Raw genomic sequence first — 26,119 nt, 5'->3', positions numbered from 1 at the left:
TTTTACTCTTTTAATTATTCTTTCCTGGTGCCATGAGGAGCCAACATAAGGAATAATAAAGAGCCTAGCATATATATTGAAGGCTACGATGTATTTTTTTATAGTAGTTGTAGCAATAGTCCATGAAATACATTAGCCCCGCGTATCTTACTCTTTTAATTATTCCTTCCTGGTACCATGAGGAGCCGACATAGGGAATAATAAAGAGCCTAGAATATATATTGAAGGCTACGATGTATTTTTTTATAGTAGTTGTATCAATAGTCCGTGAAATACATTAGCCCCGCGGCCCCTCAGCCTTAGAGCAGCAGTCACTTGTGTTTACGTCCGAGGGTGAGCGGCGGAGGCTGTCGTGGCCATTACAGGTGTGCCGGGCCCGCAGGTGTGTCCTCAGGTACAGGGGGCGAGGCAGGGCAGGTGTGGGTGGGTGTGGGTGCGGGCGTGGCGGGCGTGGGGAGGGAGGTCACCCGCCAGGAAAATGAGGAAGTGGCTCAGCCCCTCGCCCCTTTTCCTCTTATTCTGTCCTGTTTTCCTCCCCGCGTGGTGCCTGGGTCGTTCCGTCATGCCCTGTCGTCGTCATGTGTCCTGTCCCTCCCTCTGCGTCAGCCCCTCGCCCTGTGTGTCTCTCTTCCTTCCCGTGTGTCACCTCTCGCCGCCTGCCTCAAGTCATCCCACTCCCCGGCCAGTGCTGCTGCAGGGCCGGCCACCTCTTGCAACATTTATACTAACATTGTGGATTCTTCTGAAAATTAAATTATTTTTTTTATATAATGATGTAAAACATGAAAACACAATGGGGGCAAAGCCCTCCCATTAGGGGAAGGGAAGGAGGCAAAGCCCCCATTGTTAAAGGGATCAAGGGGGCAAATCCCCTATCAGGTAGGTTAAGATAGGTTGGGTTAGTTTAAATTTGCTTAACATGCAGTACGGGCCGGTGGAAATCCGTGGGGCAGGGCGGGGCGGGGCGGCGGCGGGGGTGGTCCACTATGACGGGTGGGAGCAGAGGGGTGGTGGATGCACCACAGCCATTGAAAAAGTCAATCATTTTGTGATTTCCAGAAAATCAAACAATCTCTATACCAAGAAGCATCATATTGTCCTCCTGTTTATCTCCTTTCCTTCCCGTGTCACCACTTGCCCTCGTGTCAGTGTTTCAGAACTATTATGCTGCCCTTTCCTCAACAATCTCTCCTTCTTCTTCTTCTTCTTCTTTTGACCTGTAACGCTTTGTATCGCTTTGGTCCCTCTCTCCTCTCGTTCCCTCTTCTTATTCACACTTTTTTTTTTCACATATATTTTCTAATCTCTAAATAAAAAAACTTATATTCATTTATATTACATTTGTGCCCCCTTTTTTTTCCCACTACGAGAACAACTTTCACAACTTTACCATTCTTCTTTTCCTTCTTTTTTCTTCCCTTTTTATACCCCTGGTCCCCACTGCCACCCCAGATTCTGCTCTCTCCCTCCTCTCTCCTCTCCTCCTCCTGCCTCATCACTACTCCATCCCTGCTCCCACCCCTGCTCCCTCTTATCTATGCTCATAGCACTTGCCATTCTCTAGTTTACTGTTTCATTTGCCCCCTTACTTCCTGTTTTGCAGTCCTGTTTTCCCGTCCCTCCGTTCCTGCTGCCCACTCCAGGGTTCCTGTTTCTTGCTTTAAAGTTTAGTTTGCTCCCTCCTCCCCTGTGCTGTACCATTCTGGTTTCTGTTCCTGCTGTACCATTTTAGCGTTGATTGACCTCTGGCCTTTCCATTGCCCGACTTTCTTGCCTTCTCTTCACTCCTTATTCCACCTCTTCTTTCTCCATTTTTCCACTTTCCACCATTCTTTTCTCCTTTCTCCACCTCTAACTTTTTCCACTCTCTCGCTTTTCTTTCTTTGCCCATCTCTCCTTTCTTGCACTCTCTCCTTTTCAATTTTCCAATCTTTACCTTTACAAATTTTCTACTTTACATACTTTTTCATTCTCCCTCCATCCCCTCTTCTGTGTACTCATCCACTAGGGGCTCTGCTCCTAGGGACCTCCTCCCCTGTTTCCTAACCTGTGTACCTGTCTGTCTCTACTTCTCTCTGAACTTCTCTTGTCCTTATCTCTGTCCTTCTCTTTCCACTGGTCTTTCCCTCCATATCCTAGATTACTACACATACTTATTTCTTTAGACTCCATATTTATCATTTACACTCATCCCTATTCATCCCCTTGCCTTCCCTTCATTCTGTTTCTCCCTCCTCTCTCCCTCCCATTGCTTCTCTCTTATTCTCCCCTCTTCATAACTACTTTCTCTCGACCATTTAGTTCCCGTTGTTCATATCTCCTACATCCCTACACCCAACCTCCACTACCTTTTACCTTTCACATCACTTAACTTTCAACCTCCCACTTCCTACTTCCCATATGCCTGCTGAGCTTCCTCTCTCTCCCACTCTCTATCATCCCATCTCCTCACAGGCACTACAATATCATCAACATCTCTACCGTCTTCCGCCTCTCTCCTATCTCCTCTCTACCCGCTTCTTCCTAATATCTTCTTTTCCTTCCTTTGCACAACCTTCATCCCGTCTCTTATTTACCTGTTTCCTCCAGCCAGTCCTGTTTCGTCAGTGTTTCCTTCCTGTGTGGATGACTCATGGAGTGTTGCTTCTGTTGCGTCTCTCTTACCGTGCTTCATGGTCTGTCTGTCCCTCTTTATATATAAAACATATGGAAAAGCTGAATTAGACCAAGACAAGTCTCAGGAAGTGGTCCAACTTGCCTTGGTTACTTACTTACTTGATCTCCATCTGCCTGTCTACCTCTTTCTAATTGCCACAATAATATTAGCTCGTTAAGATTGGTTTTACTAATGCATTGAAATTTTTGTTAGTTTAGAAGAAATTAGTGTGTTGGTGTTCCGTTGACCGACAGTACCTGACAGTGTTAAAATAAGGACATTAAATGAGAAGAAGAAGAAAAAGAGAGGAAGACCTGACTTAGTAGTGTTCAAAGACCGAGTGTTTGCGGCATTTCTAAAGCATCTCACACTTCACCAACAGGACAGTGAAGCAAAACACGAAATCTGGAAATGAGACAAACGTTGACCAAATTACTAACTGTCCACTATGCCTAAGTGACACGAAAGGCAGCAGTATGAAGGACAGAGAACATGTGTAGTGTGTAGATGAACAAGGTGTGTCAGGCGCTGTGTTAAACTAGAAAGAAAAACAGAAAACTTAAAAAGAGGCCACAGTCTGACGAGCCTAGAGCGCTGGACAGGGATGCGGCCACAGGGCTTGGCGGGTGGCCGAGGGGTGACACTCTTCCTGCCCTGGACACACCCCTCCCCCAGCTGCCCCCAATGATGAGCGGGCAGACGCCGGGGAAGCGAAGCGACGGAAACGGAGAGACTTGTTGCCCCTTAAGAGACTTTGTTTACCCGGTGCCCTGAGATCCCCGGCGGGAGGGACGGTCCGATGCACAGCGGCCGCCAGTGATGGGAACCTGTTGCTGTAAGACCCAGGCCGAGACCGGTGCAGATGACGACATTATCATCGACCGCAGGGAGATTGAGTTCATCACTGGGACTGTGAGTGACGCTGCCATGTTTGTTATTATTATTATTATTATTATTACTATTAGTAGTAGTATTATCTGGGACTGTTTTTGATGCTTTTGCTGTATTTTTTCTTCTTTTTCTTCTTTTTATCTAATTATTGTTCTCATAGTATTAGTTTAGTTACCCTTTATTTTTTTCATTCTGTGTTGGTTAATATATTGTCCATTATTGTTTGATGGACTAGTGTGTGTCTCTCATTCATTGCTCTGATTATTATTATTTTATTTTTCATCTCTAATAATCTTGAAATCAATTTTATTCTTGCTTTCAGAACCCAATCTTTTCTCCCCTCCACCAGGTTACCGATGATGGACTCAACAGCTCGGCGCTCTCCAGCCTCACTGACAAATATGTCCTGGACACGCTGGCGGTCATCAGGACACTGGTCGACAAGTAAGTTGGGGTGGGGCAGGGCTTAGGCATCATTAGGATAGATTAGAGAGAATGTGAAGTCTTTGTGATGTTTCTGCTTAACCCGGTAGCAGTGGGGATCATGTGTCTTAATAGTCCCTCTAAGCAAGAAAAATGAGAAAAAATCATCACTCACACAAACCATTTCATAATATATATCAAAGCATTTGTGATCAGTTTATGCATCATCTATTTTTAGGGGTTTATATCATGACGCAAATTTGGTCCATTGCTGCTACTGGGTTAAAAAAAGCGTGCTAAATGGAGGGTCTAATGTATATGGTACAGGAGCTTATGAACCATCTATGTTAAACTGTGGAAACGGCCCATGCAGGGTTGTAAATTTCATATGTGCTTCTTTACTAATGAGACTTTCTATACAACAAAGTGAGGCCATTCTTTATTGATTTATACCATAAGGTGCTGGCTATCATGTGTTTTAAGATATCCTAAACTTAACCTAACCTAACAAAACCAAACAGTTACTAAAGGTCTTGACTCAGAAAATTCATATATTCTTCCTTACTAATGAGACTTTCCATACAACAAAGTGAGGCCAGTCTTTATTGAATTATACCATCAGGTGCTGGCTATCATGTGTTTTAAAATATCCTAAACTTAACCTAACCTAACAAAACCCAAACAGTTACTATAGGTCTTGACTCAGAAAATTCATATATGCTTCCTTACTAATGAGACTTTCCATACAACAAAGTGAGGCCAGTTTTTATTGAATTATACCATAAGGTGCTGGCAATCATGTGTTTTAAGATATCCTAAACTTAACCTAACCTAACCTAACAAAACCCAAACAGTTACTATAGGTCTTGACTCAGAAAATTCATATATGCTTCCTTACTAATGAGACTTTCCATACAACAAAGTGAGGCCAGTCTTTATTGAATTATACCATAAGGTGCTGGCTATCATGTGTTTTAAAATATCCTAAACTTAACCTAACCTAACCTAACAAAACCCAAACAGTTACTATAGGTCTTGACTCAGAAAATTCATATATGCTTCCTTACTAATGAGACTTTCCATACAACAAAGTGAGGCCAGTCTTTATTGAATTATACCATAAGGTGCTGGCTATCATGTGTTTTAAAATATCCTAAACTTAACCTAACCTAACCTAACAAAACCCAAACAGTTACTATAGGTCTTGACTCAGAAAATTCATATATGCTTCCTTACTAATGAGACTTTCCGTACAATAAAGTGAGGGCATTCTTTACTGATTTATACCATAAGGTGCTGGCTATCATGTGTTTTAAGATACCCTAAACTTAACCTAACCTAAACCCTCTGCAACCCTCGGCCTATAGACTCGTTTTAACACCTCTCCACCTGAAATTGACCTCTCTTTTGGCCACTTTTCACTTTTGTCTTTGTGGGAATGGTGATTAGTGGCCTTTTTTTTCTTACACCTATTTTTATTTCCCTTGATCTGATTCCTTAACTGTAATAAAGAAAATAATAATAATAATAATAGAAATAAATAAATAAATCCTTCCCCCTCCCCCGCAGCGACCAGGACCCGCCGCCGTCCATGCTGAAGCTACACTCCATCGCCGACAAAGAGGCTGGGTGGCTGGTGGTGGTACGCTCCATGGTGCAGGTCATCCCCCTCTCCGATCCCCTGGGGCCTGCCGTCATCACCCTCCTCCTCGACGACTGCCCCCTCCCCAGCAAGGTGTGTGCGTGCGTGCGTCCGTGTGAATGCGTATGTGTCTGTGTGAATGATCGAGTTACTTATACCCGTTTTTTTCTTTTCTCTCTTTTGTGTAGTATGATTATGTCACCTATTTTATTTTTTTTGTGTGTGTTTTCTTTAGTTCTAGTGGCTGTAGAGGGTCTGGTTATTTACTTATTTTCTTTCTTATCTCTTCCTTGTGTAGTATAATTGTCATCTTTTTTCTTTCTCCCTAATTAGCCTGGTATGTGTAATGTTTAAGTCTTTCTCTCTTATCCTCGTTAGTGTATTCATCATCTCATCCTTGTGTAGTATAATTGTCACCCCTTCTTTCCTTCTATGAGCTTGGTTTGTGTATTGTTTCTAAGTCTTTCTCTCTTGCCTCAGTAGTGTATCATCATCTCTTCCTTGTGTAGTATAATTGTTACCCCTTCTTTCCTTCTATGGGCTTGGTTTGTGTATTGTTTCTAAGTCTTTCTCTCATCTCTTTCTAGTGTATTATCCTGTCTCTTCTTTCCTTCTATGAGCTTGGTTTGTGTATTGTTTCTAAGTCTTTCTCTCATCTCCTATTAGTGTATTATCCTGTCTCTACTTCTATGAGCTTGGTTTGTGTATTGTTTCTAAGTCTTTCATCTCCTATTAGTGTATTATCTCTTCTTTCCTTTTAATGAGTTTGGTATGTGTAATGTTTCTAGTCTTTCCTCATAGCTTAAATTTCTTGAGGTGAGTACTGTACCCCTCCTCTAGCAGCCCTCTGTAGCTTCTCACCCATCAGAGCTTTAGATAGACAAATAGATGCATGTATAGATTTTTTGTTCATTTTCAGACTCATCGCTTCTGTCTATATATTCTTAAACATATCAGTCTCCCATAACGACTATTTTCCAAGCCCACAGAGAAGATTAATGAGATTTTCATGGGTGATTTTTCCCGTTTCAAGATGCAGAAGTTCTTTTATTTTCTTTTTATACATCAGAGGACACGGCTCAAGGAGAGTACACACACACACACAAAAAAAGCCCGCTACTCGCTTCTCCTATAAAAAATACAAGTAAAGAGTAAAACCATCACCAGGGTCACAAAACAGTCCATGAGAAGTTGATTAAACATATCGGGCTTCCATTTAGACTTATTTTTTTTCTCCTTATTTTATGTCAGAGGACACGGCTCAAGGGCAATAAAAAAAGTACACAAAAAAAAAGCCAGCTACTCGCCGCTCCTATAAAAGATAAAAGTAAAGAATAAAACCATCACCAGGGTCACAAAACAGTCCATGAGAAGTTGATTAAACACATCAGTCTCCCATAACGAGTATTTTCCAAGGCCACAGAGAAGGTTAACCAGGTTTTCATGGGCGATTTTCACATACAAGATCATGAAGCCGTGTAAAACCATCACCAGGGTCACAAGATAGTCCATGAGAAGTTGATTAAACACATCAGTCTCCCATAACGAGTATTTTCCAAGGCCGCAGAGAAGGTTAACCAGGTTTTCATGGGCGATTTTCACATACAAGATCCTGAAGTCGAGTAGAACCATCACCAGGGTCACAAGACAGTCCATGAGAAGTTGATTAAACACATCAGTCTCCCATAACGACTATTTTCCAAGGCCAGAGAGAAGATTAACCAGATTTTTATGGGCGATTTTCACATACAAGATCCTGAAGTCGTGTAAAACTATCACCAGGGTCACAAAACAGTCCATGAGAAGTTGATTAAACTCTCCCATAAAATCTCCCATTAAAATCTCCCATAACGAGTATTTTCCAAGGCCACGGAGAAGGTTAACCAGGTTTTCATGGGCGATTTTCACATACAAGATCCTGAAGTCGTGTAAAACCATCACCAGGGTCACAAAACAGTCCATGAGAAGTTGATTAAACACATCAGTCTCCCATAACGACAATTTTCCAAGGCCAGAGAGAAGATTACCGAGGTTTTCATGGGCAATTTTCACATACAAGATCCTGAAGTCGAGTAAAACCATCACCAGGGTCACAAAACAGTCCATGAAAATCCCAACAACTTCTACGAGAGGCTTTTTAAATGGGAACTGAGGTGATGAGATGTTTAAGAATATGGGCTTCTATCTCTTCAATAGTATGTGTAAATGTGTATGTGTGTGCATGTGTTAAGTTGTTGAGTGGGAGAGGAGTGAGCTGTGAAACTTATGATTTTTAGATGGTTCATTGAGAATCCAAGGACAATTATCGGTTCTCTTTTCATTTTCAAAGGTCAATTGCCTCTACAAATTATACCTCTTTTAAAATATGTATGTGTTAAGGTGTGTGTGTGTGTGCATATGCCAAAATCGCTGGGTAGGAGAGTTGTGAGCAGTGAGCTGAGAAACATATGATTTGTAGTTCACTGTTAATTCAAGTACGATTATCGATTCTTCTTTCATTTCCAACGGTTAATTGCCTATACAAATTATATCTCTTCTAAAGTATGTATGTGTTACGGTGTGTGTGTGTGTGTGTGCTTATGTCAAAATCGCTTGGTGGGAGAGTTGTGAGCAGTGAGCTGAGAAACATATGATTTGTAGTTTACTGATAATTCAAGTACGATTATTGGTTCTCTTTTCATTTCCAAAGGTTAGCTTCCTCTACAAATTATACTCTTCTAAAGAATGTATGTGTTAAGGTGTCTGTGTGTGTGTGTGTGCTTATGTCAAAATCGCTTGGTGGGAGAGTTGTGAGCAGTGAGCTGAGAAACATATGATTTGTAGTTTACTGATAATTCAAGTACGATTATCGGTTCTCTTTTCATTTCCAAAGGTTAGCTTCCTCTACAAATTATACCCTTCTAAAGTATGTATGTGTTAAGGTGTGTGTGTGTGTGCTTATGTCAAAATTGCTGGGTGGGAGAGTTGTGAGCAGTGTGCCAAGAAACAGTGATTTTTAGTTCTCTCCTCCTGAAATTGACCTCTTTTTTGGCCACTTCTCTTTACTCTTTTTCATAGGAACAGTGATTTGCAGGCTTTTCATTATTATCTTCTTTTTTTTTTGCCTTTGAGCTGTTTCCTTTGCTGTAGAAAAAAAGGAGTTCACAGAGAATTCAAGTATGTACAATTATCCCTCTTCTCGCCCCAGGAAACGGTGGTCCATCTGTGCAAGTTCTTCGACCTGAGCGGCGAGAGTGCGTCCGAGAGCTGGAAGAACCCTCAGCTTCACCGCAACATCTGTGTGGTGCTGGGATGCATCGCCGAGAAGCTGGCCGGGCCCGCCTCCATCGCCTTGCTCACTCACACCACCCTTGAGTACCTCATCGCTCATCTGGTAAGGAGAGTCAGGCGTTTCTATTCTTCTGTTGTCTTGTTTTTTTCTCTTTTCATTCATTCTTTTTTCTTGTTTTCTTCTTTACAATTGTCTTGTTCCTCATCGTGCATTTGGTAAGGAGATTCAGACGTATATATTTTCCTGTTTTCTTGTTTTTCTTTTCTTTTTTCTTGTTTTCTTCTTTATCATTGTCTTATTCCTCATCGCGCATTTGGTAAGGAGATTCAAGCATCTATGATTTGTTTCCTTGTTTTTTCTGTCTTTTCTTTTTCCTCTATATTTTCCTGCTCCTCATTGCTCATCTGGTAAGGAGAATCAAGCATTTATATTTTCTTGTTTTACGTTTTAACTTTACCCAGATACCCTTCCTCTACAATGGGTCTTTTTATGATATTTTGCTCTTACGATCATCATTCTGTAATTACCGTTGCTCTCTTTACTCTCTTTACAATCGTTTCGCTTCACAATCGCTTTTTCAAAAACAACCTAATCGTAAAGTGCTTAATACCTGTAGTTCTATTTTTTTACATATCTATTCTCTCTGTTTCCTCTACTATTAAAAACTCCGACTCCTTTCCCTTGTAGAATGAAGACAACCACCCCTGCGTTATCCTCTTCGCCCTCATCGCCTTGGAGAAGTTCGCCCAGACCAGCGAGAACAAGACCAGCATCAGCAAGGCGCTCGGACACGGCCCCACCAACCCCCTCCGCACCCTGGAGACCTGGATGCAACACAGCGACTTTGTGCACCGCCAAGTTGGGTTCTGTGCCCAGTGGTGCCTCGACAACCTGTGTATGTATGGGGTTATGTTTTGTCTGCAAGGGGGGCAGGGTAAGTGATGATAGAATAGAAGGGGGTTGATTTAGGGAAAGGTAGAGAGGAGGAGTTTTATGGGGGGGTTGTGCCTGGTGGTGCCTCGATAACCTGTGTATGTGTGGGTTATGTTTTGTCTGCAAGGCGAGGGGTGTTAGTGAAGGGTATAGTGGAAGGGGATGGAATAGGGACTAGCCAAAATTGAAAGGGGTAGTTTAAGAAAGGGCACAGAGGAAGGGGGCTGGTTTAAGTAAGGGTAAAGTGGAAGGGGACTGCATTAGGAAAGTGGTGGTTCTGTGGATTCGTTATCAAGAAGAACTTATGTTTATCACCATCCCAAACTTAAGAAATCTAGCATATCCAAAAATCATCATATAAGGAGAATGAAGATAGGAAGACAAGAGAATGGGTAGAGGAGGGAAAAGATACAGGAAAATAAAGGAAGACACAAAGGAAGGACACAAAGGAAGAACAAACAACAGCAGACCTGCTGGTCCTTACGAGGCTGTTTGTGACAAGCTACACTAACTATCTAATCAAAGGTGGAAGATGAAAGGACAGCAAAGGCGAAGGCTCCTCCCCACCCCCCTCCTTCAAGCCAAAGCTGGCAGGAAAGGAAAAAGAACCATGCAGCATGGAAAAACTGCATGGAAATTATGTAGGAAAGAGGAAAGAACTACCATTACTGCTACCACTAACCGGGCGATAAAAACGGGCAAGGACACCAGTATTCGAAAGAACTTAACGTTATTACGACAATGAGTAATATCTTAGTTGCTGGTTGGATTCAAAACACTTGTCTAATCTATTCTTGAAGGCCGTAACTGTTGTACTATCAACGACATCACAAGGTAGAGAGTTCCAAACATTAACAACTCGATTGAAGAAGAAGTGTTTAGCTTCGTGCGACGAGAATCTTTTACCACTTATCTTCAAATTGTGATTTCTTCTTGTTCTATTTGATCGATCAATTGTAAAGTAATCTTCCGCATTAATATCACTGAATCCTTTAAACATTTTAAACACTTCTATTAGATCGCCTCGCATTCTTCGTTTTGATAGGCTGAATAAATTTACTTCTTTAAGCCTTTGTTCATATGACAAATTTCTCAACCTAGGAATCATCTTTGTTACTCTTCGTTGAACCCGTTCCAACTTTTCTATGTCTTTTCTGTAATAGGGAGACCAAAACTGTACACAGTACTCTAGACGGGGTCGAACCAACGAATTATACAGTTTTAATACTACTTTTTCCGATTTATTATTAAAGACTCGTCCGATGAAGCCAACCAATTTGTTTGCAGTTTTAACTACCTCTGAACAATGCTGACCGGGCTTTAAATCGCTTGATATAGTGATTCCAAGATCCTTTTCTTTACTTACTGCAGAAAGTTGTTGGCCATTCATTACGTACCAAACCCGATTGTAATTTTTTCCGATGTGCAACACTTTACATTTGTCAACGTTAAATTTCATTTGCCATTGATTGGCCCAACGTGCAAGTTGATCTATATCTGATTGTAAAGCTTCCTCGTCGAGTGTCGCAGTTACTTTACGAGCAATTTTTGTGTCATCAGCAAATTTTGATACTTTGCAAGTGAGCCCATCATCGATATCATTAACATAAATTAAGAAGAGCATGGGGCCAAGCACTGATCCTTGAGGTACGCCGCTTCTGACATCGAGCCAGTTAGATGTAACACCGTTAAGAACTACTCTCTGTTTCCGCTCAGACAGCCAGTCCGCAAGCCAGTTGTGAATGTTACCCGAGATACCGTGCGCCAATAGTTTGCTGAGCAATCGTTGGTGGGGGACCTTATCAAATGCCTTTTGAAAATCCAGATATGTGATATCTACTGATCTGCTTTCATCGAACTCCTCAAAAATATAGTGAAAAAAATCAAGTAAGTTAGTTAAACATGAACGTTTACTATGGAAGTCATGTTGTGAATTATTCATTATATTATTTTCTTCGAAAAATTTCACCATATTGTCGCGAATGATAGTCTCCATTAACTTACAAACAATCAATGTCAGGCTGATTGGTCGATAGTTTCCTGGATGAGACTTGTCCCCCTTTTTGAAAATTGGTGTGACATTTGCAAGTTTCCAATCCGACAGAACTTTTCCAGCTGTTAAAGATTTATTGAATATGATGGAGAGCGGTTTACAAATTTGATGTTTGATTTCTTTTAAGACCCTAGGGGTAATTTTGTCTGGACCAGGAGCTTTGTTTACTTTAATCTTTTAAATTGTGCGTAAAATGTCACTTTCTACGATGAACATGCAGAGGGGACGAAGGAGAGGGGAGGAGAGGGAGTAGGGGATGTACTGGTGGGGGAGGAGAGAAAACAACCCATGATAATAGGAGTTACTGAGTTACAAAGAAAAATTAAAGTATGGTGGATGTAGTGATTTGTTTGTGAATGGTCAACTATATATTTTCCCCGGGGCAGAAGCAAGAACCTATGAGTGCAATTAGCTATTTCTCAACACCTCAGCTTGCCTTAAAACCTCTATAAAGCTGAATGTTTTCTGTGATTGGGGTAAAGGTAAACCTAAGTAAGGGATCAAAATAATCTATCTGCTAATGCCCCGGATCAGAGATAAGAAGGATCTGCGTGCTTACAAGTCCACAATCTTGAATTAGCACTGTGTATCAACTTAACAAATATAAATAAATTAATAAATAAATGAATGTTCTAATATATATTTCATAATACTGGAAATGACACACAGGAGGCAGTAAAAATGGATTAACATCTTAATGAAAAAATAACAGGAGATAGCAGCATGTCTTGCCGTACACTAAAAAAACAGTACACTAAAGGTACCTCTGCAGTGAAGGGCGAAGGGGAAGAGACACTTCTTGCCCTTCAGGCGATGTTAACCCACGGCAAACTCGCACTTGCTGAGGGTGAAGGTGTGGCCCTGGTGGAGTCTGCCATTCATGTAGGGGTACGGGAAGGTGGCCAGGTGCTTCTTGGACATCCCCTTGGCCGGCAGATCCTCCTCAAACACCTTGGCCTCCTCCCAGAGCTGCTACATCTGCTGCTCCACCGACTGCAGCTCCAGTGGTGTTGTTGAAGGCTCCACAGGTTTATTTGAGCAGTGGCAGGGTTCCGGGGCACCCAAAACACCTCCTGAGCGTAAAGGGAAGGTGTGTGTATGTCTTATGTCCTCCCGGCGCCCTTGATCTTGAGGAGGAGGAGGAGAGGGTAATCAAGAAGGCTTCACTGATAGCCTAATGGTCTGTGTCCTTTCAGTCATATGCGAGGGGCGTCCGTACTCCTACGAGAATATCGACACACAGCACCTCAACGCCATGCTCAACAGTAATGATGTCAGCGAGTACCTCAAGATATCGCCCGACGGTCTGCAGGTGAGTCTGACGGCATGGGGAGTTTATATGAATCCTTATTTTATTCCTTTTATTTCTATTTTTTCTTTCCTAGTTTTTCCTTAATACCTTTGGCCTTCCTATCAATTCTGTATTATTTTTGTTTTCTTTTGGTGGGCAGTATGTTTTTTTTTTTTTCCTATTGTTCTTTTGTTTGTCCTTTGCAGTAAAAAAAAAAAAATTACTTGTTTCTGAATATCTTTTGGAATTCTGTACGTATCATTTTTTTTTTCCTTTGGTGAGCAGTATGTTGTTTTTCCTATTGTTCTTTTGTTTGCCCTTTGCAGTAAAAAAAAAAATCACTTGTTTCCGAATATCTTTTGGAATTCTGTACATATCATATTTTTTTCTTTTGGTGAGCAGTATGTTTTTTTTTTTCCTATTGTTCTTTTGTTTGTCCTTTGCAGTAAAAAAAAAATCACTTGTTTCCGAATATCTTTGGAATTCTGTACGTATCATTTTTTTTCTTTTGGTGAGCAGTATGTTTTTTTCCTATTGTTCTTTTGTTTGTCCTTTGGAGTAAAAAAAATCACCCCTTCTCTGTTTATAATGTGGAATTCCAATCGGCACTTGCACTATGAAAAAGAAATTACTACAGAGAATTGAGGCAAGTTATAGAAATGATATATTGACATTAGTATTTCATCTTTATACTTGTAAGAGTAGGTTTTTAATGTTAACTTTTATTTCGACATTAATATTTCCTCTTCAAACATCACTTTAATTTCTGAGAGTAGTTTTTCGTGATGTGAGGACCGAGTGAATAATGACCCCTCTCCGCCTCCTCTCCAGGCCCGGTGTGACGCCTCCTCCTTCGAGAGCGTGAGGTGCACATTCCAGGTGGACGAGGGTGTGTGGTACTACGAGGCGACCATCATCACGGCTGGGGTCATGCAGATAGGCTGGGCCACGAAGGACAGCAAGTTCCTTAACCATGTGAGTGTGTGTGGAGATTTGATTTGATACATTCATTGAGATATACAAATACATATGAGGCCGTGCGAGCGAAAACGTACAAAGCGCCATCTGGCCAAAAATGCGATTTTGTGGTATAACACTATTTTGACCCTTCCTTTATAAGCGAGGAATGTCGGTTTGTACAAAACTGCAGTGGAAATAGGCCTGGGAGTCCTTCAAAATAACCCTACATTATCACCTACGCAGTTGAAAGTGAGATAAGAAAGCAGTCGCGAGCGAAAATGTACAGAGCGCCAATAGCATCACTGCAAACGTGCAAGCTTTTCCGTCTAGCGCGTAGTGCAAACTCTTAGCATTTATTGTTTATTAGTATATTTTACGTTTTGTAACTTCCTTCATGTTCCGGATTATTATGAATATCATGAACTGTGTATGACATATTAAAAAGTTAATTAATATTGCACATCATGGATGTTTTTGAAAAACCTACTTTTTCGGACCTATATATTTTTTTTTTTATAACTGAGTACATGCCAATATTCTACATACCTTAACCTTCATTTTGGTCTTTGATTGAAGTGTCCACCTTAAAAACCAATGAAGTTATGATAATTTAAACATTGCAAAACTTTAAACGCGATTTCCCGCATTTAAAAAAATGGCGCTTTGTACGTTTTTGCTCGCACGGCCTCATATAACAGTATACATATATAGTCTCATAAAGGATGAAGGTACTTTTGTTGACCTCACCCCAATCCTGCTGTATTTTGCCTTGACATTATCTTACATTAAATTGGACTATATTTCCGTACACTATGACAAGGCTGAGAGAGTGTTTTTGAAGACTAGAGAGAGAGAGAGAGAGAGAGAGAGAGAGAGAGAGAGAGAGAGTTAGTTAGTTAGTTAGTAATTTAGTTAGTTAGTTAGTTAGTTAGTTTGTTGGTGTTGAGAGAAAGAAAGATTGTGTTTGTGAATGCTGAAAGAGAGAATGAGAGAGAAAGTATGTGTTTGTAAATGATGAGAGAAAGTGAGAGAGTGTTTGTTGATGCTGAGAGAGAGAGAAAGAGGAAGGGTACAGTATAGGCATTGACGAGGTGTCTGAAGTTACGTGAATCAATTAAAACATCTTTAGTACATAACACAAATTCTCGTCCCATACAGGAAGGGTACGGCATAGGTGACGATGAGGTGTCCGTGGCATACGATGGGTGCCGGCAGCTATTTTGGCACAGCGCTCAGAGCCAGAGTCACATGCACCCCAGTTGGAAGCCCGGGGACATCCTAGGCTCGCTGCTTGACCTCAACAACGCGCAGGTCATCTTCTACCTCAACGGTGACCCCTTGCCGCCTCTCACGCATGTCTTCAATAACGCCATGTGAGTGAGGTTATGACGGGACCTGTTTCTTGTGTTCTCAGGGCAGTGGTCTTAAGTACGATTCTATGTCTGTTTCTTCATTTTTATTTATTATTTTCTGTTATGCTTTTCTTCTATTCCCTATTTTGTTTCTTTATGTTATTTTAGTGTTACTTGTCAATGTTGTTTTGTGTGTATTTCTGTTTATTTATTATTTTTTGCTATCCCATGTTTTTTTCTCTGTTCCTCTTCTTCCTCTCATTTATTCTGTTTCTTTTTGTGTTTTCTTTGGGTGACTTGTTGAGTTTTTTTTATGTATTCCTCTATTTCCATTTATTTACTCATTATTTTCTTTTATTTTATGCTTTTTTTCTATCCGTAAATCGTTTTCTTCTGTTCTTCTCCTTCCTCTCCTTTATTCTATTTCTTTTTGTGTTTTCTTTGGGCGACTTGTTGAGTTTTTTTATGTATGCCTCTATTTCCATTTATTTACTCATTATTTTCTTTTATTTTATGGTTTTCTTCTATCCGTAAATCGTTTTCTTCTGTTCCTCTCCTTCCTCTCCTTTATTCTATTTCTTTTTGTGTCTTCTTTGGGTGACTTGTTGATGTTTTTTTATGTATTCCTCTATTTCCATTCAATTATTAATTATTTTCTCTTATTTTATGCTTTTCTTCTATCTGTAAATCTTATATATTTTCTAGAGCTGCTTCCTTTCCCATAAAAAAAATAAGTAATAATAATCGTCGTCTCAATGAAGCCGTACTAACTGACCTTCACCCTATCACTCTTTCCCAGGCGAGGGTTCTTTGCGGCCGCCAGCTTCATGTCCTTCCAGCAGTGCGAGTTTAACTTCGGCCGCAAGCCCTTCCTGCACCCGCCCAAGGACGTCCCCTTCCAGAGCTTCAACGACCACGCGCAACTCAAGGACACTGAGAAGATTATCCTACCCCGGTAAGGCTCATCCTGCTCCTGTCTCTCCCCCCCCCTTTTTTAACAACAAAAATGGCGTAAGGGCAACAACAAAAACAAAAAAACAAAAAAATGCCCGCTAGTCACCGCTTCCATCCCATGACCTGGTTGTTCCTCTGTCCTTTCCCTCCCTCCTTCCCTTCCTCTTTCACTCCGTCTTTGTTCTCTTACGGTTTATATTATTTTTTTTTTCATTGAGACATTGTATTTGTATCTGTCCAATGTCTTGTGCGTTCACTTTTCTTCTCTGTAAACAGGTTTGTATATATTTGTGTACGTATTTCTGTGTGTGTGGAGTGGGGGTACGATTTTCCCTACCCCACAGTAAGCCTTGCCCTCCTGACGTGTGTGTGTGTGTGTGCGTTCCTTTCAGACACATCCGCCTTCAGAAGCTGCGAGCTATGAGTGTGGAGGAGGGCGCCTGCACACTCTGCTTCGACGAGAGCGCCACTATTGTTTTCCTGCCTTGCTCTCACAGGTCTGTATTCACCTAGTCGTAGTATACAGGGTTTGAGCTACACTGTACATTATACCCCCCAAAATATCTCCTCAATAGTAAGAGGTATAGGATGATTATTATGCCACTCAACTGAACTCTCCTTTTTCCTTCCTCTCCTCCCTCTCCCCCCGTGTGCAGAGGTTTCTGTGAGCGGTGTTCCCTGCAGCTGGAGATCTGCCCGATGTGCCGGCGCCGCATCGACGAGCGGCAGAAGGTGGAGGAGAAGCTCAACGCCAAGGAGGAAGTCACATGACCTTAGGTAGGCTCGAAGGGGGCGGGAGCCATGGCAGGGCAAACTGTGACAAATGATACTGGTGAAGTTATTTAGCAGTGATGATAATAACTAGTAATAATGATTGGTTAGTTTACTCAGAGGTATAAAAAAGTATTCAGAAGGAAGTGCAGTACATTAAAAAGCAAGAACCAGGTCGGGGCAAACTGTGACAAATGATACTGGTGAAGTTATTTAGCAATGATGATAATAACTAGTAATAATGATAGGTTAGTTTATTCAGAGGTATAAAAAAGTATTCAGAAGGAAGTACATTAAAAAGCAAGGACCAGGTCGGGGCAAACTGTGACAAATGATAATGGTGAGGTTATTTAGTAATGATGATTATAACTAGTAATAATGATTGTAGATAGGTTAGTTTACTCAGATATAAAAGAGTATTCAGAAGGTAGTGCATTAGAAAGAAAGAACAATGTCGGGTCAAACTGTCATAAATATTAATGGTGAAGTTATGTAGTGATAATAATTATAACTAGTGATAATGATGGTATATAATAATGATAGGTTAGTTTACTCAGGTATAAAAAAAGGAAGAATTTAGAAGGTAGTTTATCAGAGAGCAGGAACCATATAATGCTAAATAGTTACTGAAAGGGTAGTGGATAAGTTATGTAGTAGTTATAATAATAATAATAGTAACAATAATAATAATAATGGGTTAATATACTCTGAGGCATAAAAAAAAGGGTAATTCGGAAAGCTGGGAATACGGATAAGTTATATATACATGCAATTAATAGATAGTAAGTACTTAAGGATCATTACTATTACTATTACTTTATTTTTCTTCTATTAGGTTGAGAAGCCACAGTACCATCATCATCAGCATCAACAGCAGTAACAACAAGAAGAAGAAAAACAAGAAAAACAAGTCAGGCGTGCGAGCTTGCGTTGAAGCACTCCCGAGGACTTTGTGTGTACGTGTGTGTGTGTGTGCGTGTGACCGTGTGCGTGTGTGTGTGTGTGTGTACATACCGAGGAAAACTACCTTGATGACCCGGTTTCACGGCATAATCAAACTCTGAAACGGAGACAAGGTAAGTGGGGGTCAGGTCAGGTGAGGTCAGGTTAGGTCGTTATAATCACTTTTCACCACTTTGTATTGGAGCGAATGGTTGGGGCAGCCTTCCGGGGCGGGGCGGGGGTAGGCAGGGGGCGGGTCTAGTGGTCTTTGCATGTTACGTTTTCTTTTCTACGCTCGTTCTCTTCCTCACAATCGCAGTGCGGCAGCCAGGCTATCTCTTCCATTCTCCCTCGCAGCTGGTGTAAATATGTAAATAAATATAAAAAAAGGGAATTGGATTGAAGAGAAAAGACAGCTATGTGCATTTCTTTGTGTGTGTGTGTGTGTGTGTGTGTGTGTGTGTGTGTGTGTGTGTGTGTGTGTGTGTGAAGGCTGTCGCTCCAGGCTTAATTACAGGGCTTGAAAACTTTACGTTCTTGCCTTTTTGTGGTTGAAGGAAATTTGTTTTAGTCTCCGTTGTTGTATAGAAACTTACACACACATTTTACCTCCGCTTTCCTCCGTCCTTCTCTTCTTTTCCCTCCTCCTTTCCTCTCCTACTTCATTAAATGTCTTTCTCCTTTTTTTCTTTTCATCATTCATTTATGTAATTCATTATTTCTTCATTATATCTCTTTAATTTATCTGCTTTTTTTTATTAGTGGAAAGGAGGCAGCTCAAAGGTTTACAATTCTTTCATTTTCATCTTTTCGTAAATTACTCTTCATTTTTTCTTTCCGTAATTCTTTCATTTCCTTCGGTTCTTGCTTAAAATGATTTCCTTCCTTTCTCCCTCTTTTATTTTATTTCCTTTTTTCTATTGTTAAGGAGGCAGCTGATACACTTAAATTCTCTCCTTCTCACCTTTTCATATCACTCATTTCTTCTTTTCGACAATCAATTCTTTCGTCTACGGTTCCCCCTTAAAATAACTCCCTTGCGTTCTCCCTCTTCTCCTTTACTTACCTTCAATCTAGAGTTAGGAGACAGCTTTTAGATATTACCCCTTTCCTTCATTTCCCTTATTAATTCCTTCCTGTTCAGTCACCGCTTAAATCCTTCCATTTTCCCCAAGTCTGCTGCGTCGCTTACTAGGGAAGGTTGCACACTGACGGTTCCTCTCGGCTTACTATATGCATTCTTAAACCCGTGCTATGAGTGAGAGGTGGACGGTCCTTCTTACGTTCGGTGGCGGAGATGAAGATTAGCCCACATTTTGCCGTTATGTTTTGTATCCGTTTTTACGTTGCATAGACGATCCGTATAATAACCCCAATAATTATATGACGATGTAGCTATTTAGTGATCTTTTTATCCATCCTCCTCTTTATATATATATTTAGATTTTATATCCCGATAGTTTTATAGTTAGTTTTAAGTTGCGAATGCGTTACACTTCCTTACACTGAACTGGAAAGAAATATATTGTGCTTATGTTTGAGTCTTATTTCTCGCGTTGTTCAGTTTCGAAAAGTTTCATAAATAGTGAATTTCTTGGTCGTTTTGTAATGAGTGTTGATTTTGAGAGGTATTTCATGATTGATATTAATGATTTTTTTATGAGTCAGGTTTTTTGGTATTAATTTAAGAGGCATAAGTAGCTGGGAAGAGAGAGAATGCCCAGAGAAAGTTACATTATGACATAGGAAAGAGTGAGAAAAAGTTGGTGTGTGAGAGAGAGAGAGAGAGAGAGAGAGAGAGAGAGAGCAGTATTTACATATATTTATTAATCTACTTCAGTGGCTTCAAAGTTCCCCATAATCATATCTAACATACATTTTCTTTATTTTTCTATTTAGTCGACTGGATTTATTTTATACTAATGCCATTTTTGCCCCTACTAAGACACCTGCAGCAGTAATTTCTTTTAACGTAACATTTTTTTTATTTTTCATTTTGTCGGCTGGATTTTTTTTATGTCAACGCCATTTTTGCCCCTACAAAGATACCTGCAGTAATCATTTCTCCTATCACATTTTTTTTAGTTTTCATTATGTCGGCTGGATTTTTTTTATACTAACACCATTTTCGCCCCTACTAAGATATCCGCTGTAATAATTTCTAACATCACATTTCTTTGTTTTTCATTTTGTCGGGTGGATTTTTTTTATACTAACGCCATTTTCGGCCCTATTAAGATACTTTTACGATGTCATTTTGTCCTGGAGGTATTTTTAGTGACAATTTCACCCCCCGACTGAGATTTTTTATTTGGTATGTTTGCCCCTACTGATGTTTCCTAGTTCTCTCACTACTCAAAACTGTGTGGTGTTAATGTTACCAATTGGAATTCTATAATGTGATATGTAAGACAGTAATAAGACTAACTGACTGACTAATTGTTTTTTCCTATTTTTCTTTGTCTTTCTTACTTGCTTTCATTCTTTTTTTCCTTCCTTCCTTTCTTTTTCCTTTTTTTCCTTTTCTTATTTTGTTTCCCTGTATTTCTCTATTTTATTCTTTCTTTCCTTCTTCCTTTCTTTCTTTATGTTTGTCTTTCTCTCTTTTGTTCTGTCTGTCTCTTGAAATGTTAGTAGGGTCACATTCAATTCTTCTTTCATTCCCTTAAAAACTCATGAAAGAAAAAGAGAAAAAAAGTTTTGCTTGTTTTCCTTCTCAGTTTTGGTTGGATGTGATATATATATTTTTGAGGGCTGAGACATGGCCAGAGCCTTGTGCATGTGTGTGTGTGTGTGTGTGTGTGTGTGTGTGTGTGTGGACAGTATATACGTACCAGAATCTTCCTTCCAAATATCGACCTATGACATGGCGTAGGGAATTGAGAGAGGTCATTCTTGTACAGAGGAAAGAGAGGAGAGAGAGGAACGTCACTATACCACAATCTTTACTTGGCATTTTACTACCGAAGACACAGAATACATATACATACCCGAACATTGTCAGTGAGATAATAGATACATACGCATACTAGCAGGAGTGTGATATCTATATTGCACATACAGGAGGTGAGGAATGAACTTGGAGTATTGCCGAGGAAGGGAAAGCAGGAGAACATTTTGCTATTTGAGAGAGAGAGAGAAAAAGAGAGAGAGAGAGTGAAGAAAGGGATACACATTGCTATTTGAGAGAGAGAGAGAAAGAAAGAAAGGGAATGCAGGAAAACACTTGCTACTTTTTGAGAGAGAGAGAAAAAAGAGAGAGAGAGAGAGAGTGAAGACAGGAAACCACATTGCTATTTGAGAGAGAGAGAGAGAATGAAGACAGGAAAACATTGCTATTTGGCTATTTGAGAGAGAGGAAGAGTGAAAGAAAGAGAAAGAAAGAAAGGGAACAGAGGAAACCACATTGCTATTTGATGTGTGAAAGAAAAAAAGAGAAAGAAAGAAAAAGAGAAAAAATCAACATGTCGCTATTTGGTAAGAGTTCCGTCGCGCTTGGTTTGTTTGATATACTTAAAACTGTTTGTCAGGGGTATGTAATGTGTTCGTGTAAAAGACAGTATCGTTCAAGCCTCCCCCCTCCCCTTCCTCCTCTCCCCAGGGCTATTATACGTTCGGTTGAGGAAGAAATTGAAGTTCCGAGGAGAGAAGTTTATGTGTAACTTGGTGAACTTAAAAATTATAATCATGAATATTAACTTTTCACCTCGTCTCTTCTTCTATTCATTTATTGTCCTTGTTTGTTCGGTCGAGGAATTAAATTGTAGTCTGTTGGTGGTGGCTGTGAGGCTTAACCCGGTAGCTGCAGGGATCATGTTTCTTAAAGGCCCATCTAAGTGAGGAAATGAGAAAAAATCATCACTCACACAAACCATTTCATAATATATATCAACGCATTTGTGATCAGTTTATGCATCATCTATTTTGGGGATTTATACCATGGCAAAAATTTGGCCCGTCGCTGCTACGCGGTAAAGCCACAAATTTGGCCCATCACTGCTACCGGGTTAAACTGTCTCAGGGTGAAGATAAAACTTGATCTTGTTAACGTAATTTGTAAAGGAGAAGGAGGAGGAGGAGGAGGAGGTTGTGAGAGAAAGGAAATTAATATGGTATTGACGATGAGAGACTGAGTCTGTTGGTGGTGGCAGTGATGCTTAAACTGTCTCAGGGCAAAGATAAAACTTGATATTGTTAAGTTAATTTGTAGAGGGGAAGGAGGAGGAGGAGGATGTAAGAGAAAGGAAATTACAGGTAACTCGATTTACACGAGTATTGTGTCCTTGAAGAGGTCGCGTAAATCAAAAACAATGTAAATCAAACAAGAGGGAGGTTTCTATTAAAAAATAAATATACACTTCATTCAGTGGAGAGAGAGAGAGAGAGAAAATATCCAATCACTGAGATATCCACTCAGGCACTCAGCCTCACTCGTGTGAGGAAGAAATGCTGGACACAATGAGCGACTGGCTAGTATTGGTACCGGTACCGAGCAGTCTGATACCGGTACCGTACCGTATAGCTGGTACCATTAGTACCGGTACTGGTACTGGTACCTGCCCACCCCTATTGTTGAGTAGCGTGGCAGTATGGGTACTGTATTGTTTTTCATGTGGCGCGCGGGAAGAACTGAGCTCAGCTGTGTGGCCGTGGCGCCGTGTGAGTCCAGTTGAGTGAGACATCTGGTGGCCACTCCATAAAATATCGCGTATAAGTGAAAAAATGTGTAAATTAAACATTTATTTTGATTTTGGACCCCGTGTTATTTAAAAAATGCATAAACCAAACTCGCGTAAATCAAGAGTTACCTGTATTATGGTATTGATGATGAGAGGCTGAGTCTGTTGGTGGTGGCAGTGACGCTTAATCTGTCTCAGGGCGAAGATAAAACTTGATCTTGTTATCGTAATTTGTAAAGGCGAAGGAGGAGGAGGAGGAGAACGAGATATCAGGAAGGAAATAAGTGTGCTATTGTGTTTATTTAAGTGAGGGTTGAACTGCTCATGAAGTGGCTATAGAAACTTACTTAATTGGTCTGTCATTGCTTAGGCTTTGTACTGAGTCATTTATCTACTTTCTTTTACATTCTTCCTCTCTTTCATTCTGTCTTTTCTGTATCTTCCTTCTCTTCCTCTTCCTCTTCGTTCTCCTCCTTTCCTCTTCTCCTTTTCTTCTTCTGCAGGTGGTTAATAATTGTTTCCTCCTTTCCTTCCCTTTCCTTAGATTCCTCCTCCTCCTCCTCCTCCTCCTTCTTCCTTACTTACATACTTACTTAGTCTGTTAACGTTTAGGCTTTGTGCGAACGACTTATTTACATCCCCTTCCGTCGCCTCCCTGTGTTGTGTCGAGCGGAATGGCCGTGTGTGTTCCGAGAGTGTTGACGGCAATCAGTATTTTTATTTGTGTGGTTATTATTGTATTTTATTACTGCGTCTAGGGTTATCGGAGGAGTTGTCGGAAGTGGTTTTATTTTTTCATTGTTTATTTATTTTATTTTTTATTTTTTTTACAGCAAAGGGAGCAGGTGTGTGTTGCTACCGTGTGTTGTGTGTGGAGTGATTTTCCGACGCTGGAAGTTGATGTTAATTCGTTTTTGTCCTGCTTTCGTTGTTTTCTTTCTTTTTTCTGTGTTTTTCTTTGTTTCATTCCTTTCTTTTTTTTTCCTTCTTTTTTTAATTTTTCCTTCTTTCCTTTTTTCTCGTTCTGTCTTTCTTTCCTTTTCCATTCTTTTTCTCTTCCTCTCTTTCTGTCTCTCTTCCATATCTTCCATGTTTTCTTCACCACCTCCTTCTTCTTCTCTTTCTCCTCCTCTTCTTCATTCTCTTCCTTCCCTCTTTTCCTTCTCATCATGTGCAGGAGATTAATCATTCCTTCTTTCTTCCTTCCTTCCTTCCTTCCTTCCTTCCTTCCTTCCTTCCCTCCCTCCCCCCTCCCTCCCTTCCTTCCTTTTCTTCCATCCTTCCTTCCTTCCTTCCTTCCTTTACAAGCATCAATCAATCTCACAGTTTTTACATATACATAGACGTGAGAGAAAAGAATATATCCTGGTATAATCACTTCCAGCACTTTTTTGTACATCTCTCTTCTGTTAATCAGCAAATAGTATACACACAGATTATTATTATTATTATTATTACTATCATTATTATTGTCGCATTATGTATCGGCGAGAATTGTCGAAGCTCAGTTAAAATGCGAGAAAGAGTGGATTGTAAAGGAGAGGTAAGGAGGAGGAGTAGGAGAAAAAGACGAGAAGTGGATTGTAATGGAGAGAGAAGGAGGAGGAAGAGGAGGAGTAGGAGAAGGAGTAGGAGGCTAAGGAAAGGATGGGAGTTTAGGAGTATCATTCTTAAAACCAGCGCTGGGACAATCAAATGTAGAGAGAGGAGACGTGAAGAGACAGTAGGGTAGAACTAGACATCGCTAGGGCTGGGAACAAGGCAGAGAACAGTTATTAGACAGTTCCTTCTTCTCATTATTGTTATTAAGAGATGAATCAGATGGAGAGCAAGGGTTCGGGACACTGTAACCCACCTGTTCAGAAGCCCCCAAACACCTGAGATGCTGAGAATGAGAAAATGAAAGTGAAAAATGAAAGTGAAATGAGAGAAATAGGAAGAAGACAAGGTGATATAGAAGACAGTTGGAAGTGGAGGGACAGAGAAGACAGGACAGGAATGAGACAGAGATTAGGCAGAAGACAGGACAGAATATTTTGACGGAGAACCGGGACTTGACAGAGAAGACAGGATAGGAGTGAGGCAAAGAGATTAGACAGAATATTTTGACATAAAACCAAGACTTGTAAGGAGGAAAAAGTGAAGACAGTTAGAAGTGGAGGGACAGAGAAGACACGACAGGAATGAGACAAGGAGATTAGACAGAATATTTTGACAGAGAACCAAAACTTGTAAGGAGGAAAGATGAGAACACGGACGGACAGAGAAGACAGGACAGGAATGAGACAAGGAGATTAGACAGAATATTTTGACAGAGAACCAAAACTTGTAAGGAGGAAAGATGAGAAGACAGTAGAAGTAGACGGACAGAGAAGACAGGACAGGAATGAGACAAGGAGATTAAACAAGACAAGAGGACAGAATATTACAACAGAACCAGGACTTGTGAGGAGGAAAAAGTGAAGACAGTAGAAGTGGAGGGACAGAGAAGACAGGACAGGAATGAGACAAGGAGATTAAACAAGACAAGAGGACATAATATTACAACAGAACCAGGACTTGTAATTATAAAAGGTGTGAAGACAAGATTTAGACAAGGTAAAACAAGACAGATTAAGTATGGAATAAAGAGACAGACACACAAATAGACAGACAGGCTTAAGAAATGAAGACAACTGAGGAAAATTACACGACTGAAGAGTGAATTAAAAGGAAAGTTAAGGCTTGTACAGGGACATGATCTTTGTAAAATAAATTAAATGAAAGAGAATTATATACTGTATACATATAAATAATTAGTTGCCATTAGCATGTCAAAAAAATTATAGTCCTGCCATATTTGATTAACATTCCGATATATATGATTTGCCTGTGTGTGTGTGTGTGTGTGTGTGTGTGTGTGTGTGTGTGTGTGTGTGTGTGTGTGTGTTTTAATTTGTAATCTCACCTGTGTTTCTTATCCCCCATTCATCAATGTGTTATTGTTATGCAACTGTTTCCATATTGTCCCATTATATATATATCTGAATTTCATCATCGTTTTTATTTAACCCTGCTGTCGGAGTCTCTGTGAGTCGATATATCTGACGCCAACTTTCCGTAACCAAGAAATTTTGTGACGTTTTTAGCCTCATTTTAATTTTACGTACATTATTTTATTTTTGAGATGGAGCGAACCCACACCCTTTGATTGAATTCCCGGTATGTCGATATTTCTGATGCTAACTTTCCATAACTAGCATTTAACGTGATATCCTTTGCCTCATTTTAATTTTAAGTGTATTATTTAATTTTTAAGATG

At 40.3% G+C, this 26,119-nt stretch overlaps 1 protein-coding gene across 10 annotated transcripts; it reads left to right on the top strand.

Moving 5' to 3' along the window:
- The first annotated feature begins 201 nt into the window (after nucleotides 1-201).
- LOC126985549 (RING finger and SPRY domain-containing protein 1-like) lies at nucleotides 202-25,391 on the top strand. Of its 10 annotated transcripts, none has more exons than XM_050840657.1 (13): nucleotides 202-333; nucleotides 3,039-3,568; nucleotides 3,870-3,991; nucleotides 5,540-5,705; nucleotides 8,800-8,985; nucleotides 9,571-9,778; nucleotides 13,066-13,181; nucleotides 13,992-14,135; nucleotides 15,279-15,493; nucleotides 16,272-16,427; nucleotides 16,819-16,923; nucleotides 17,083-17,203; nucleotides 18,033-25,391. In XM_050840657.1, exons 2-12 carry the CDS (start codon nucleotides 3,476-3,478, stop codon nucleotides 17,195-17,197), a joined length of 1,626 nt encoding a protein of 541 aa, XP_050696614.1. In that variant the 5' UTR covers nucleotides 202-333; nucleotides 3,039-3,475; the 3' UTR covers nucleotides 17,198-17,203; nucleotides 18,033-25,391. The 10 variants fall into 10 exon arrangements, with proteins under 10 accessions (XP_050696614.1, XP_050696608.1, XP_050696616.1 ...); XM_050840651.1 differs by having other exon boundaries at nucleotides 230-382; XM_050840659.1 differs by having other exon boundaries at nucleotides 252-394; nucleotides 3,897-3,991.
- The last annotated feature ends 728 nt before the right edge of the window (nucleotides 25,392-26,119 follow it).

The sequence above is a fragment of the Eriocheir sinensis genome, chromosome 59 (assembly GCF_024679095.1).
Source record: "Eriocheir sinensis breed Jianghai 21 chromosome 59, ASM2467909v1, whole genome shotgun sequence".
Taxonomy (NCBI): Eukaryota; Metazoa; Arthropoda; class Malacostraca; order Decapoda; family Varunidae; genus Eriocheir; species Eriocheir sinensis.
This window is presented reverse-complemented; position numbering and strand designations above follow the sequence as displayed.

What these genes read in the sequence shown, in the direction of transcription:
- LOC126985549 (XM_050840657.1), top strand. Translation starts at nt 3,476, where the DNA reads ATGGGAACCTGTTGCTGTAAGACCCAGGCCGAGACCGGTGCAGATGAC. An exon ending in GTGGTGCCTCGACAACCTGT is followed by an intron (nt 9,779 to 13,065) that starts GTATGTATGGGG and finishes GTGTCCTTTCAG; the next exon opens with TCATATGCGAGGGGCGTCCG. An exon ending in ACAGCAAGTTCCTTAACCAT is followed by an intron (nt 14,136 to 15,278) that starts GTGAGTGTGTGT and finishes CGTCCCATACAG; the next exon opens with GAAGGGTACGGCATAGGTGA.